We start from the raw sequence: 16,938 nt of genomic DNA on the forward strand, positions 1-16,938 counted from the left end.
AAAATGCTACAATTCATCCAATTTTCAAAATAGGTCAATTTTGTGTCGGTGATACATGTTTTCAAATATGTGTGAGAATTGACACTAGGAAATTGCCACAAGTTTCATAATATTAGGTGAAAGATTTCAATTTAACCACTGCTTTTTATGAAAATCAATACATAGGAGGAGGGTATACATGCAAGGGTATTTCTAAGCGATGTGGTGCTTTTATAATGATAATATCATGTAGATACATGCAGTATTGAATAAGGTTTCCTATTAAAAGAGGTTGAACAACAATTGACCTCTTAAAGATTAAGTAAAGATGTTTTGCTGAAGAAGAACCATATGAGTCTATGTTAAATAGAGTAAAGTGGAAATGGTGGGTTCACTTAAATGACCATATATTTCTCAAACCTCAATGAAATTGGCAATATGCGGTATACTTTTTCTCAAAATTGCATAAGCTTTCTTATTCCAAGACAAAATGTCTTTTCATAGAATGTTAGTGTAAGTTACACCCTATAAATTAATCAGAAAATTGGTTGAGCCTTTGAACTGTATTTTATGATACATATACCTAATTAATTTACACATTGAAAGGAATTTATAATGGTATTTTGAAACTATTTTGAAACTATTACATTGTACTTTAACGGTGTTATATATAGACAACAAGAAAAGAAAGGATTAATTTGGAAAATTGCATACTATATAGGATCGGAACCCTGGAAATGATATAGATGTTCAACATATAATTATATCAATAATATTTCACTAAATTCAAACTTATTGAAATCCCAAAGCAAAATCTTCTTTTTTCTTCATATATAGGAAGTAGAAATGAATTATGGGTAACCAAGTGATTACCAAGTGGTTAACTCAGTTAACACAGTGTTAGCTAACCAATGTGTTAAATTGCTTTTGATCAACAGAATTTAACCACTGCGTTAGCTAATCACTTGATTAGGATTTAACATGTCGTTATCCTTAACACGGTGTTAAATTTAACCACCTTTCGAAAAACCGGGCCCTGTCTGACAGGGCCAAGGTGACATTTCTGCTCTCGCTTAGGATGCATTTTTGTAAAAATCCATATATATCAAATGATAAAACACGGCCTATCGATAGGTGAGGTATTTACTTTTAAATTTAATTTCAGATAGGAAAATTATCATTCCCATTAGAGAAATAATTTTCCTACAAGAACTATTGAAAATCATACAGGAATTATTGAGTTGAACATATTTTATTGACTAATAATGCCAAAAGGATTGGACACAAGTTCCAGAAACTCAGAGTCCTCTCCTTGTTGTACATGACATATTACAATAACAGGAATTATTCCGATAGGAAAAAATGACATGTATTTCCTACAGGAATTTTATTTAGACAGGGGGTTTTGTTAACTGAGATTTCCTATCAGATTGTAATTATCTTATGAAAAAATTGTTTTTTCTGTGGGAAAATCTATTTCCCGTAGGCGTTTTTAAAGGTAAAAATCTTACCTGACAGGTGAGAAACATCAATGTCGAAGGTAATAATAAATTCTTTAAGGAATGGTATATCATATGCTCCATAAACGGGCTCAAAAATGCTACCTTGGCACTGGCATAGTGTTAGATGTTAGTTATTTCAAATGACATTATTTTTCAATAGCCTGTTATAAGCTGGACGATTTTTTTATAACGTTTTGGTTTGAAATTATTAGACACTGAAATTGACAATTTACTTCAGGCGATAACCTTTACCTGAATGGACTTTGACTTGGTTTGTGGTGATAAGCTGGGCAATACTGAAGAATTCATTGATTATTTCCTTCTCAAATTTCTTTAAATGTTTTATCTATAAACATTCTGATTCATTTCTATGAATACTATTGCATCATAATCAATAAACTCAATATTAATTGCATTGATTTGCTAGTTAGAAATTGCGCTAATTGCACTCCCAAAGAGATGTTTACATCTACATTCATTCATTATTTGCACAAGACACACACCATACGGCATATGTTGTTAAATATAATTTAAAAAAAATATTGATATAATGGTATGGTACATATAATTAAAAAAAAAATATTGATATAATGGTATGGTACATATAATTTTAAAAAAACCCCATTGATATAATGGTTTGGTACATATGATTTAAAAAAAAACATATTGATATAATGGTATGGTACATATAATTAAAAAAAAAATATTGATATAATGGTATGGTACATATAATTTAAAAAAAAACATTGATATAATGGTATGGTACATATAATTTAAAAAAAAAAACATTGATATAATGGTATGGTACATATAATTGAAAAAACAAAACATTGATATAATGGTATGGTACATGTACATATGTAAAGTACATTGACAATGATATATAACAAATTTTTACTAACAGGTGGAAAAAACCCAGAGATGACGGGGACAGCTACATGTAATAACTCGTGGTTTTTTTTAATAATATTTTTTCTTCTATTGAGAAGTCTATTCTTACTATATTACTCATCTCTATAAAAACGAATTATCAATTATTGAAATATTACTTTGTTTGAAAATTGAATATGCTTTTCTTATCTATATTGAATATTTACCCACATAACCCTTTCTAATAATTTCGTCAATAAAGTAACTATTTACTCTCTTTAAGATACATAGTAAATTGATTAAATCTTGGGTACGTAGGATCGAATACAAAACTTATCATAAGCAGCTTCTCACGTCTCTTTTTAGAGATTAAATTCAGTATCAATTCATTTACAAAACAACCAACATGTACTTATTTTCTTGTAGAGGACATCTTTTCACGAACTAACTTAAAATCAATCCATGCTTATTTTTACCATTCATGACAAGTTCAACGTACTTGTAAATATTAGCATAGTAAATTAAAAACTCTACGCCATCATAGATCGTTCATTGGGGTTAACTGGTAGCTTTAAGATCAAGATCAGATTTCTTAAAATATACTGAAGAAATATCAGTAGATGTAGATAAAAAGGTTTTTTTTAAAAAGTTTCATTTCTTATGACTTTTTTCCCTTTCGAAATATACTTACGTAGAAGACAGATATTACGTGTAAATTCATGGAATGACCTCATCAATTATTGGTAAATTCTCCACTAAATCGGTAAATTAATAATTCAAATATCAAGCATTAAACTTCCTCCGTTTCCACTGTTTTGCATTTTAAAATAAAACACATTACGCCTTTAGTTTTTACCAACTGGACGATCGTTATCAGTCTAAGATTTTTAGACAGTACATTTTTTTTAATATGTGTAGTGAAAAATTATGTCAAATGTATACGTTACAGGGGGTATAATATTTGAAAATTGTGTAACAGGATTGAACTATGCTGTGGTAGAAAGTTCCGAGCTATCAAAGATCTATCTTTTTTATTTTAAAATTAACGAATGCGTACATTATTTCACGAGGGTTTAGGTAGCAATCGTCATTTTTCAAGTATAGCTGGAAAAATATAGGTAGCAATCGTCATTTTTCAAGTATAACTGGAAAAATATAAATTGAATATAGCGGCCATATACCACTGCAAACCAAACTTTTATGTAGATTTTCTTAAAATCTGTATAATTTTCAAAATTGAAATCAAAAAGGTTGCGTTACTACCCAGAGCAGGTACGTTATCATAACTTTATCTGATAATTGATTGGTTGTAGTGATGGAAACATCACAATTTCATCAAATATGAAAACATTCTTGTAAGATGTTTTAAATCAGATTCAAAAATTATGTCAATTCTTTGAAATAAAAAGCTAATTGGTATTGTATATTTGCCAATTTTTAATGCTTGACCAGATATTTAAAAAAAAAACAACAAAAAAAACCAACAAAAAAAACAAAAAAAAAAAAACAAAAAAAAAAACGCGACAGTAAGTTAACTTTCATTTTGATATCCTTCTGCGTTTCTAAAAAGTGTTATAATAATCAAACACGAATGAAAGGTCATCAGTGTTAGCAATGTAGTTTTTTTTAGATGATTTGTTCGCTAAATCACGTGACAAGCAATCACGTATCTGTTGCAAAACGACATATATCTAGGTCGTATTAAAAAAGATTTCTAAATTTTCTGACACACCAGCACAGATGGCTCTTTTAGTAATATGACTTACTTGTAATATGCATGGTAATTATTTTCTGCTATTTAGTATTCAAAATCATATTACATGTACCGTTTTTAATTACAGCATAAACCATTTTTCAATTTTTATTGTTTTTAATGCTTTAAATACATTTCTAATGACCTTCCAATAATATTAGTGTCAGTGGTCGTGTTTTAGGCAAGATACAGAGCTCAGTATTCTCTGTCATATAAACCAGGCTCGTGCCATGTTTGTGTTAACATTGGAACATTATACCTGAAAAAGTTAAATCTGACTCTCTCTTTTCTAAATCGTTTAAGGCATAAATAAATAATCATATCTAGCTAACGATTATTACATTCATTTTGAGTCTAAAACTGGAATAGTTCCGTTAATATTCATAACGTACACAAAAACATGACGTCATGTTTTGAAAGTTTGTTTACTTGACAAAGAATTTTGAGCTCTGTATCTAGCTTATAACCCGACGACTGACACTAAAATGTTATTAGAAATGCCTAATTGAAGCATTGTTAACATTAAAATCGGAAAAATAGGAATAATAATTTTTGACCAAAATCGTGACCATTCGTGACCATGTCCCTTAAATGAAAATTCTGATTAGTGCATTTAATGAAGATGATTCAGCTTGAAAGGAAGATTAATGACTATCAATGTAAACTGACTTCAAATATCAAGCTTAAATGACTATAACGAACAGCGGTCCGGACGATTTTATTATGTTGTGCATATATACATGTGAACATACCGAATATTAGCTGCAGGTCTGAGCTCCCGGTCTGAAAAAATTCGGATGGACGACAGCTGATGTTTTGACATCTAGAGTGTGACAGTTATTAACAATATTATAAATTATTGGAAAATTTGCCTTTTTCCTTTCGTTGTGCATAAAGCACAAAAAAATATTTTCATGTAGCCTACATTTAATTTTGAATCACTGCGCCTGCATTAAAAAAAGTACAATACTCAAAGGACAACTGAACGAATTGCCCGGTCTATTCACCGAGGATAGATAAAGCAAGGATTTGACATTGCCAGATGTTGTTCTTACGTTAACAAGCATTTAGGGGCTCTTTGATTTTGTATTTTTTGTTTTTTGTTTGTTTGTTTGTTTCGTTTTTTTTTTGTTTTTGTTAGGCCTATTAAATATATTGTCGAAAATGATAACATGCGCATTCAAAAGCATAAACAAGTTTGTTCCAATTATCCTAGCTTAGCATTCTATATTTATAGTATTTCGTTTTTTAAAAGCTCTCAAACGTCCACGAAAAAGACTGGAACTGTAGTACCATCTATGTTACGAGCCCAAAATGATTTATATTCGCCATTGATTAAAACGGAAATGTTGATTACTTTTGTCATCAGAGATGGATATTGATCGGTGTAAGAAAGTGAATGAAAAAGAATGATATTGTATGATTTACTCTCTCTCTCTCTCTCTCTCTCTCTCTCAAAATTGTTTACCTTAATTACAAAGTTTCTTTTTATTGGAAAGGGCTTTTACGAGCTAAAAATATTATAATCAAAAAGGCTTACTAGTAATATACGGGATAAAAATACTGTAATCAACTTGTTAATATTTGGCTTTGCTCATTTCTTTTTTGTGACAGGAATTATGTTTTTGTAAATTATACTCAGAAAGTCATTAGGAGAGGTATAAGCGGTATCATTACCGAAAAGATGGATTTAATGATGAACATATATATCTAATGAAAGATATAGATTCTTTAATGGTGGTGAGAGAGAGGCCAAGTCTTCGTGTTCAGAACCTCGATCCCGATGAAACAAAACAACAAGTCTTTTAGAACTTCGATACAAATACCCTTCATTTGTCTAAATTTGACTTTCTCTATCATATCAAGTTAAAGATATGTTATTTAAGATGTGTACACACGTATTTCAAAGTGGAAATATACATCGACGCAACAGCAACGATGGTCTTGGCACCAAGTTTTCAAGAAGATTAGAATACCTACTTAATTTACGCTGGTTAGATTGTAAGTAATCCGATTTGAAACTACCGAACACTAACCCATTCATGGTATTCATTCTGTTCTAAAAATATCGATCGGGTTTCCACCCAGTAGGTCTTTAAAAAGGTCTGCAACCGGCAGATCTAGACTCAGAAGTCACAGTCAGCATCTACTGGTGTCAGCTCACTGCTAACTCTGTACACCATGGGCTTGACTTTGGACGCAGGCATTTTTCTCGTCTGTATGGTGCTTATTCTGATTTTTGCGGTGGTCAGTAATTTTATTGTTATTTTCATCGTCATCAGAAACAAGAAGATGAGAAGCGTCACAAACGTCTTTATTGGAAACCTGGCCTTTAGCGATATTTTCTTAGGAGCTGTTGTTCTACCGATGAGGCTTCATGATCTGTCGCATGCAGAAAATTTTCACGAAGGTATTGCATTTCTAATTGATGTATTCATGCACTAACACAGTCGAAGCACTGCAAAATTTAATCCCAATTTTTTGGTTAATTGTATTTCAAGAATTAACATTCTTTGAATTTTTAGTAAATGCGCATATTGGATATAGAAATACTTTTAGCAAAGCAAATTTTTTTTTTTATGTCATGTTTAATGGGTAAAGTTTTTTTTACTATTCTCATGTTTGTATTTTACTTAAAAACTGTTTAAATTTTGTAGAGAACAATTAAAGCTGGTTGTGGAAGTTTGTTTTAAAAAAGAAATTATAGGTTTGAAAGTAACGAAATACATAATGTATATTTACCGTTCAAACTTAAAAAATAAAGATTAAACAGTGCTTAAGAGAGAGTTTTCGTGACACCTACAGACACTTGCACTTTTATTGCTCCATAATAACTGTGTAATAATTCAATTGTAAGTATTTTATATATGAAAATCCATATGATTGGGGCAAAAGACTGCGCAACTGAATTTTAATATTCACATTTTTTTTTTATATAAAAGTGTACTTTCAAGCTTCATTTTTGTATAGCTATCTATGATGAGCGTAAGACAATTGATTTTTGAAATGATAAGTGAAATTTACATGCGAGAAGTCCTTAAACTTTGATTTGATAACTTAGTTGGCGATTAAAAACTGTAGAAGATGTAGCGACAACATTAAATTCCATTTTAAGGAGCTCTTGCAAATAAGAATTTATTGGTGCAGCTAAGTTGATTTTCACATTAATAAAATCAATCTAATCGGAGAAGCGCTCATTGATACATCAAAGGAAGTTCGTTTTAATCAACTGCAATTAATATAAAAAAAGTGGGTTCAGTATTCTTTTTTGAATTTTCTCTTATCGGTTTAAAGCTGAGGTAGCTTGTTAACATTATTCAGTTAGGTCATTTAACGTTATGCTATTACTTGATAAGAAATACAATATACATGTACTATTAGCAATGTAAAATTCTTTACAGTCTATTTTGCACCATGTGATTTGAGAGACTAGTCTAGTACAGGTACAAGGATGCTGTATCAAAATACTATTTTATTATATTTATTTTTAGTTAAGTCTATACTAGAATAACTATTTTTAAAATAACTATTTTTATATAGATTAATCTAAACACGTGTACATGTATACAGCACAAAGACTTTATACATGTTTGTATTAAGCAGGAAAACCAGACACCACTTTAAAACACTTTTAAACTCGTGTTTTCCAAAGACGGGCTGCAAAAGAATCAAAGTGATTTATATCGAGTCAAATTTAATTTAAATTGCCAGAAAAACGACCATCATTTGTTGATTAATGAAGGAATCTGTGCTTACTGAATTCCCACCTCGCGACAAATAAAAACCCTGGTAAGTCAATGTTATTTTTTTTGTTTTTAATATAGCAAAAATCAATAACCCAAAGGCTAGAAACCTGATACCTAAATACAAGGTCAGAGTCATACTACAAACCCTCTCCCTAACTTTAAAAAAAAAACTAGACAAATTGTCTTAATTTTTTTTTCAAAAGTCTCGTAAAATTCACCATTGCTTCATACTTTGCTGTTGTAAACTTTGAACTGTATACTGTTCCAAGAAACTACCTTACTTTACTGAGGCACAAATTATACAACTTGTCCTGGTAGGTATGCCGACACGGGGACCCAATGTAGCCAATTAAGAGGCATTGAATTAGAGAGGTGAAATTATTTGCGTTTCAGCGCTTTTCCTTGAGTACGTGTTATTATTCTATGAAAAGATTCGGTCCCAGATATTTAGAATACAGTAATTATAAGAACTGTGTATCAAACTAGTCAATAAATCTTTACTTCGTCTCAAATTTTACGTTATTAATTTACGGTTCTGTCATTTAGCTTTGAAGTATTGATTTTGACTTTAAGCATGGAATTGTAACCTAGGGACATGATATTCTGCAATAATTTACAAAGAATGGATTTATAATCTTTCCTTTGCTTCAAATGAAATAGATAGTGTTCGAAAATCAGTTCATGATGTACCTGTACGTTTGTCTTAGTTTTCTGCCCTAAAGATAACAATTATGTATATAACTGGTTTTTTTTTAAATAAGAATTAAAATATTGTATTGTTTCTGCAATGCGAAGAGCCCCCTTCACTTTATGACTGACGCTTTTTAATGCCTCAGTGTGTATGAGAATTCAGTTGTTTTGTAATTATATTTCTATCGATGGATATCTTTGTCTCACTTAAAGTAGTTCAGTGTGTAAAGCACTTCAATATCAGTTTTCTGCCATTTTAAAATTGTACGAAAGAACGTCCTATATATCATCAAAGAACAAACTAGTTTCAGTTGAATTGAGAAACTTTTCCCAAGGACGAGGAAGACCCTCAACTAGCACGTATTGCATTTTATTTAATTGTAGGTGAATTCATGTGTCGAGTGATCAATGGATTTCCAATACTGTGCATCACCTCGTCCATCTTCACCTTAGGCGCTGTGTCCTTCGAACGGAAACAGAGCATCGTACACAGCCTTGGACCCCAGATGACGCTGGGCACCTGCCGGAAGTTAGTGATCGCCATGTGGGTGGGGGCATTTCTAGTGGCCACGCCGTCCTTCGTAGAATATGACGTCATTACTATTCCCCTATCCCACAACGAAACCATGGAGTCATGTCGTAGCACCTTCTCCTCAACGCTCTCCATCTTCAACGGCTTATGCGTTCTTTTGCTCTCCTACGTCATTCCATTGATCATAATGTGGTACAATTATTTCTTGATAATTAAGTTTGTAATGAGGAAGACTTCGACTGCACAGAAGTCGACGGCCATTAAATCGTCACAAAATAAAAGCCAGACGCAAAAAGAGGCCAATCAGGAAATGTCTGCGAGAAATTTATCAAATGGAAACCTTACAACGATATCCACTACAGAATCAAAAGCATCGACGTCGAAGTTGGAAGCAAATCAAAGAACGGAGCAAAATCACAAACTTAACAAGAGCGTTCTCTCCGAAAAACGCATGAAAATCATTCAGATGTTGATTGTTGTTGCCGTATTATTCGCTATCAGCTGGTTGCCTTACTTCATCTCCTTGGTTGTCGCTGTAAGTATCCGAGAGCTTACATTACAGGTGTACTATTCCATGCATTGTCTTAAAACATAATAAAAACCAAGAAAAAAATACGCAGAAAATACATTCTATTTCACATAATGATATGATGAGTAAAAAAAAATGTTTACTTCCTTTGACTTTTAAGTAAATGCTTACCAAAAAGAACAATTTACCAAGAAAGAAGCTATTGTCTCTAACCCTTTATCTTTCAGTTTTACATTTAAATTATTTTTCATTCTATTTCAACAAAATTAAATATTTTTATAGTGTTTTTTCTCCATGCCTAAATATTTTTGTTTAAAATTTGACTATCTTTTTCCTTTTTTTTGTTTAAAAAAAAAGTTAGATCCATGAATATATATAATGGACACGTTTTTCATTATTGTTTGAACCGCTTTGTTACTATGCGAAGAAAGTTGCAATAAAAATATTTTAAATTATTAATTTGATGTAGGAATAAACTTTCATCATTCCATTGGTAAACTACTCATACATAGATATAAATTTCGAATAATTTTATCGTTTAGAAAATCAACGGATCAGACGACAGTGAAGACGCCAAGGGAGCATTCAATCTTATCATGCTATTTTTAGCTACGTTCAGTACCGGATATAATGTCATCGTTTACGTTATCTTTAATCCAAACTTCAGGAAAGCCATACTGTACATCATTTGTTTCCGGAAATTCAGAAAAAATAAAGTCTGGGTGGATTCTGAGTACCGTAGTAAAAATAAAATGCCAGTTTCAAGCGCTGGTCAAACTACAGACAATCATTAAACAAACAGAAATTGTTTTCTTGTTGTGGCTAAAATCAGCACAAAAAATCTTAGAATGTAATGTTGACAATGATTCCTTTCATCGTCTTTAGAAAACGGACAGTGTTGTGTTCAATGACAATGTTGTGTTCAAACTGTCCTTGTCCGTCGTACTATTGTATACAAGTAAAATGCAAATAGATGAGGACTCTAACGAATTACGAATCAACGAGTTTGATTGTATCATTGTTATTTGTTAAGGACCTGATTTACACTTATCTTATTTTTTAACTATCTTTACTTTTATTGAAATTCAAGACAAGTAGTTGATTTTAGTAAAGTTAAGTAAGACAAATAGGCTGGGTGGTTATCCATCCATCAGATCTTTATATATGTGATATTTAAGCTGTAAACTATTTTTTAACAAAGAACATTTTCATATATTAATTTTTAGCTCTAAAATCTGAACGTTTTCGGACATCTTTTTACAGAGCTCTTCTTCTTTAGGAGACTAATATTGTCCATGCAAAAAAAGGTATCTATTTAGCCCTCTTAAAACCTAAATTTTTGAAATGTTATGAAATTGTTTTCTTGTTATTATCTTTGTTAACCTAAATTTTTGAAATGTTATGAAATTGTTTTCTTGTTATTATCTTTGTTAATGTTTTTACGACAGCCCCGGTAGTTTGTATCCTATTTCTTCTTGATAAAATTACCTTCCCTAGGTGAACGATGTTTTATGCAGTATTGTTTTACTATTGGTATTGCTGAAATCAATGACGAATTAAATCTAATAAAAGTGTTATGTATTCGAATGAAAGAACGAACGATTTAACAGTATTCGTTAAATCTGTTTGTACAGTGAATACACTTATTAAATGAATGTATGATAAATAAAAGATTTTTTTGGTCATTTTCTTTAGGAAAAAGATAATGGTGAAGAATGGTTAAGTATCGTATCTCTTTTTCTATACAGTGTCCTTGATAGTGCAGCTGAACTCCTTTTAAACATCGGACAAGTTCTACTGTATGTATCGTACAGGTGGAGGACTTCTGTTGAAAATCGAATACACAGTTCAAAAGTTGCTGATGTTTAATTGATATAGTGGGCTATTGGATTGCTAGTTAAGTCATAAATTTTCTCATTTTCAACAATCGTTTGTTGTGGTAAAATACGGGGTTTCCTTTGGAATTTCGTTAAAACTTTTACACTCCGGGTCAAACAGATAAACATGGACTACAGAAAATCAATTTTTTACCATGACATTAAATTTGATTTCTTGATTGATGGTTACAACAGTCGAAATGATAACAATAATCTACAAGTATGATTTCTGGGTAAATAGATAAATACATGAATATTTTATGTATTGTCAAGTATTAAGTTTATGATTAAAATTATCTCGGGTTTCAAAGTAACAAAAAGTACACTTGGGGTCTGATATCTGCTGTTCATGATTCACATTACTTTCCATTTATTCGCTTTCATATTTTAAATAAAAATTAATAAATGATAAAGGGGTTATATTACACATGAAAATCTTTGTCCGAGACCTGTGTATATCATATGAAATTTCGCTTTTTTTCCATTAGTTACATGAGATCAAGAATATATAATTATCTAATCACATTGTTTATGAAACTGGTTTTATACAAATAGGCAAGGAAAAGGGGTGATTCTTCCTCCATAGAAGAATTTGCCAGTACATGTGTATTTAGAGCATGTAGCTTATATAAGTTGAAATGAAGTATCACAAATGAAAAGATTGCATTGTACACGAGACTTCTAATTTGGACACGTAGTGATTGGCGCGGAATATTCCTCAGGGACTAGCCCTACCATCATGCCAATTTCGTACCATGATCAATTAGCGTGATTTAACTCTGAAGTCGCTACGCCAGGTATTCATAAAAGTTGAAGTAGGAATCATTGAACTCCAGGGTTTTAGTCCTGAAAAATAAAAACAACAATTGAGAACCTTCTGCGAAGCAAATAGTTCTGATTATTTGATTAGGCAAAGTAGAAAAAGCTACCCTGTGTCGTAACAATGCAGATATATTAAACATTTGGTAACACGTGAAAACTGATAAAACTTGTTTGCAAATGCTTTTATATAGACGTTTAACATTCATTTGTGTTTTGAAAAGATAGAGGTATTTCGTATACCTGGTTTTAATCTAATATTTGTGTACAGAATGCACTTAAATGTTGATCATTATAAATTACCTTTGTAAAACAAAAAGATATATGTACATTTTCTAAATGCAAACATATACAATTCCTATACAAATATATGTTTTCTGGTTAAGCAGTTCCTAGTCTGTTATAGGTTTTCGTTTCCATTTTTTTTATTGTTGATTTCAATAATAAATACACATACCTGTCAGTGAGAAACAATTGAAATCAATAAATGGCAAAACTTTCTACATTTCTTAATTATTTATCAAGAATAATCTGGCCGATTAGTTTCTGAGAAGATTTTAAAAGTTTTACTCAATATATTCCTATGTAAAACTTTAACCCCCCCCCCCCATGTGGCTCCACCCTACCCCCAGGGATCATGATTTTCACAACTTTGAATCTTAACTACCTGAGGATGCTTCCACACAAGTATCAGCTTTCCTGGCTGATTAGTTTTTGGGAAGAAGATTTTTAAAGATTTAAACTATATATTCTTATGTAAAACCTCGACCCCCCCCCCATGTGGCCCCACCCTACCCCCAGGGATCACGATTTTCACAACTTTGAATCTACATTACCTGAGGATGCTTCCACACAAGTTTCAGCTTTCCTGGCTGATTAGTTTCTGAGAAGAAGATTTTTAAAGATTTACTCTATATATTACTATGTAAAACTTCGAGCCCCCATTGCGGCCCCACCCACCCCCAGGGATCGTGAATTTCTCAACTCTGAGTCTACATTACCTGAGGATGCTTCCTCACAAGTTTCAGCTTTCCTGGCTGATTAGTTTCTGAGAAGAAGATTTTTAAAGATTTACTCTATAAATTCCTATGTAAAACTTCGACCCCCCATTGTGGCCCCACCCTACTCCCACGGATCACGATTTTCACAACTTTGAATCTACACTACCTGGGGATACTTCCACACAAGTTTCAGCTTTCCTGGCTGATTAGTTTCTGAGAAGAAGATTTTTAAAGATTTACTCTATATATTCCTATGTAAAACTTCGAGCCCCCATTGTGGCCCCATCCAACCCCCGGGGGCCATGAATTTCACAACTTTGAATCTACACTACCTGAGGATGCTTCCACACAAGTTTCAGCTTTCCTGGTTGATTAGTTTCTGAGAAGAAGATTTTTAAAGATTTACTCTATAAATTCCTATGTAAAACTTCGACCCCCCATTGTGGCCCCACCCTAACCCCAGGGCTCATGATTTTCACAACTTTGAATCTACACTTCTTGAGGATAATTCACACAAGTTTCAGCTTTCCTGGCTGATTAGTTTCTGAGAAGAAGATTTTTAAAGATTTACTCTATATATTCCTATGTAAAACTTCGAGCCCCCATTGTGGCCCCACCCAACCCCAGGGATCGTGAATTTCTCAACTCTGAGTCTACATTACCTGAGGATGCTTCCTCACAAGTTTCAGCTTTCCTGGCTGATTAGTTTCTGAGAAGAAGATTTTTAAAGATTTACTCTATAAATTCCTATGTAAAACTTCGACCCCCCATTGTGGCCCCACCCTACTCCCACGGATCACGATTTTCACAACTTTGAATCTACACTACCTGGGGATACTTCCACACAAGTTTCAGCTTTCCTGGCTGATTAGTTTCTGAGAAGAAGATTTTTAAAGATTTACTCTATATATTCCTATGTAAAACTTCGAGCCCCCATTGTGGCCCCACCCAACCCCCGGGGGCCATGAATTTCACAACTTTGAATCTACACTACCTGAGAATGCTTCCACACAAGTTTCAGCTTTCCTGGCTGATTAGTTTCTGAGAAGAAGATTTTTAAAGATTTACTCTTTAAATTCCTAAGTAAAACTTCGACCCCCCATTGTGGCCCCACCCTAACCCTAGGGCTCATGATTTTCACAACTTTGAGTCTACACTTCTTGAGGATAATTCACACAAGTTTCAGCTTTCCTGGCTGATTAGTTTCTGAGAAGAAGATTTTTAAAGATTTACTCTATATATTCCTATGTAAAACTTCGAGCCCCCATTGTGGCCCCACCCAACCCCCGGGGGCCATGAATTTCACAACTTTGAATCTACACTACCTGAGGATGCTTCCACACAAGTTTCAGCTTTCCTGGCTTTATGGGTCTTGAGAAGAAGATTTTTAAAAATTTCTCAAAATTTTTAATTAATTTCTAATTATCTCCCCTTGAAAAAGGGCGTGGCCCTTAATTTTCACAACTTTGAATCCCCTTTGCCTAAGGATGATTTGTGCCAAGTTTGGTTGAAATTGGCCCAGTAGTTCTTGAGAAGATGTTGAAAATGTGAAAAGTTTACGGACAGACGGACGGACAGACGGACGACAGACAAAATGTGATCAGAATAGCTCACTTGAGCTTTCAGCTCAGGTGAGCTAAAAACCCCAAGAAACTGATTGTGTTTTATTACAAAATCTTAAAAGAAGCTAAGAAAAATGGGCATACATGCATTTACAGACATGGGAATATAAAAACCTGAACACGATATATCACAGCTTGCAGCATAAGGTCAGAAAACAAAATTAATGGTGATCACGGATATCTGGAGTCGTGTCCAAATACTAGTATTTAATTCATAAAAAATTGTGTTCGCAAATTTTGTCGATAAAAAAATATACTCTTATGTGTCTTCCAGTATGGAGAAAAACCCGCTAATGCTGTTGGTTGAAGCCAGCTACTTTGTCTATCACAGCATCGGCAGCATCAATTCCTGATGACGCAGCATTGCTATGCTCCTTCTGAATCTCTTTATTGTCGTTTGTCTCAGCATCATTCTCCGCGTTTTCGAAAGTAACGATAGACTTATTGCGATGATGCCTGTACTGTTTTAGATTCTTATGATCGTCCAACATTTGCAGGAAGGTTTTCTCGGACAGATTCCGGTCAATCAGAACGTCACTACGGTCTTTAAACTCTTCCAGAAGAATCTTCCTCATTATCCTTTGGGTTCGCGAAGGGTCCATTTGTCGAAGTTTCCGATCAATTTCTGGTTTGAAAGTCTTCATATCGAACCCGGAGTAGTAAACGCGTGTTTCTATCTTAAATCTCCGAGCTGTTCGAGGGGTTTGGACTAGCTCTCTTCGGAATCCTCTGTCCATTGTCTTGAAATTTGACACTCGGTAATCATTGTTGAGAACTTGTTGGAAAGCCTTCAGTTCCCGGAGAGACCTTTCCGTTCTTTCCTTCATTCTTCCTTGGATAAAGTCAGTATGACGTTGGTTCTTCTCCAGGATTCTGTGAAGCTTCTTGGTTTTCTCGGTCTCTATTAGATTCACTTTCATCGCCCTTGCCCGGGTGGCGTTGGAGATGTCCAACAGCGAGTTATACACAGTTCCCTTGCCCACTGGGCAGTTTAAGCGGTCTCTTTGGACCTTCCGATTTGTGGTCTGGGGCATTCGGAGAAGGCACTTTCAGTCAAGAATTTATTCACAAATGTTCCAAGTCGAAAAAGGCAATCACATGAGTTTTTCTTAATGTCATTTTGCACTTAAAAATCATCTACGTTTATATCCAGTACCTCACATTCTTCAGCAATGCTCATTTTTATTATATATGCCGCACAAGTGTGGTCCCCATGAGCATTAGGTCTGTAGACTTTCACTGTATCTTGTTTGTTTTTATATGTGTAACATTTTCGTTTAGGTTTGTTGGCGGTTGATAAAATTAAGAAAGGCCTAATCAATTACGTTTAAAGTTTTAACAATATGGAAACGTTGCCACAATCAAGCCTGAAGTCGCTCAGAATCGAGTTGGACAAAAGAGTTTTGTTTGTTATCTACAATTCAATACGTTTGGTCAAATATTTCCTACCTTGTGTTATTAATTAAAACATATGCACAAAAAGTCGATACAAATATATACTTCAGCTGTAAGGTTTGCAATCCACATTCTAAACTTAACACTTATTGATTAATTTGAATATATTTTGTGGTATTAAAATCTTTTTGTACTCGAATAAGAAGTTTTGTTGGGAAATAGCTGCGCTGTGTTAATCATTGTTACTCTTAGGATTAATCTAAAAAGTTACGAAATCATTTTATTGTGTGTTACACGTTATTGATAAAATATGATAATAATGAAATATAGCATGCAGGTAAAATCAGCAAAAATTAAAATTTCACATCTTACAACATATAAAATCAATAACACAAATTAGTATTTGAATTAGAAGTGTTTCTTAATCTATGTAATTTTACCTCTTGTGTGAATTCAATAAAAAGCAAAAAAAATTATACACTTTTTTCATCTCTCAATATCTAGTTAATTTTTGCAAATAAAATAAAAATTAAAACGCTGTAATTTTAGCACGTATTTTGGTGTGATTATTATGGGAGGCGCAGCATCATTTTGGCTATGAGAACGTTCATTATATTATATAC

General features: G+C 32.9%; 2 protein-coding genes across 2 annotated transcripts; one reads left to right on the top strand and one right to left on the bottom strand.

The window, feature by feature from the left end:
• The first annotated feature begins 6,077 nt into the window (after positions 1–6,077).
• Positions 6,078–12,778, top strand: LOC128190214 (substance-P receptor-like). Its single transcript, XM_052862157.1, has 3 exons — positions 6,078–6,514; positions 8,925–9,607; positions 10,144–12,778. The coding sequence occupies exons 1-3, from the start codon at positions 6,286–6,288 to the stop codon at positions 10,393–10,395; spliced, it is 1,164 nt and encodes a 387-aa protein (XP_052718117.1). The 5' UTR covers positions 6,078–6,285; the 3' UTR covers positions 10,396–12,778.
• Positions 12,779–14,949: 2,171 nt separating this feature from the next.
• LOC128190215 (uncharacterized) lies at positions 14,950–16,174 on the bottom strand. The gene has a single exon (XM_052862158.1). The coding sequence runs from the start codon at positions 15,952–15,954 to the stop codon at positions 15,211–15,213; it is 744 nt and encodes a 247-aa protein (XP_052718118.1). The 5' UTR covers positions 15,955–16,174; the 3' UTR covers positions 14,950–15,210.
• Between the last annotated feature and the right edge of the window lie 764 nt (positions 16,175–16,938).

The sequence above is a fragment of the Crassostrea angulata genome, chromosome 6, assembly GCF_025612915.1.
Source record: "Crassostrea angulata isolate pt1a10 chromosome 6, ASM2561291v2, whole genome shotgun sequence".
NCBI classification, from domain to species: Eukaryota; Metazoa; Mollusca; class Bivalvia; order Ostreida; family Ostreidae; genus Magallana; species Magallana angulata.

Excerpts from the sequence above, each read along its gene's own strand:
- LOC128190215 (XM_052862158.1), bottom strand. The coding sequence starts at position 15,954 with ATGCCCCAGACCACAAATCGGAAGGTCCAAAGAGACCGCTTAAACTGC.
- LOC128190214 (XM_052862157.1), top strand. The coding sequence starts at position 6,286 with ATGGGCTTGACTTTGGACGCAGGCATTTTTCTCGTCTGTATGGTGCTT. Across the intron at positions 6,515-8,924 it reads TGCAGAAAATTTTCACGAAG|GTGAATTCATGTGTCGAGTG; the intron begins GTATTGCATTTC and ends ATTTAATTGTAG. Across the intron at positions 9,608-10,143 it reads TCATCTCCTTGGTTGTCGCT|AAAATCAACGGATCAGACGA; the intron begins GTAAGTATCCGA and ends TTTATCGTTTAG.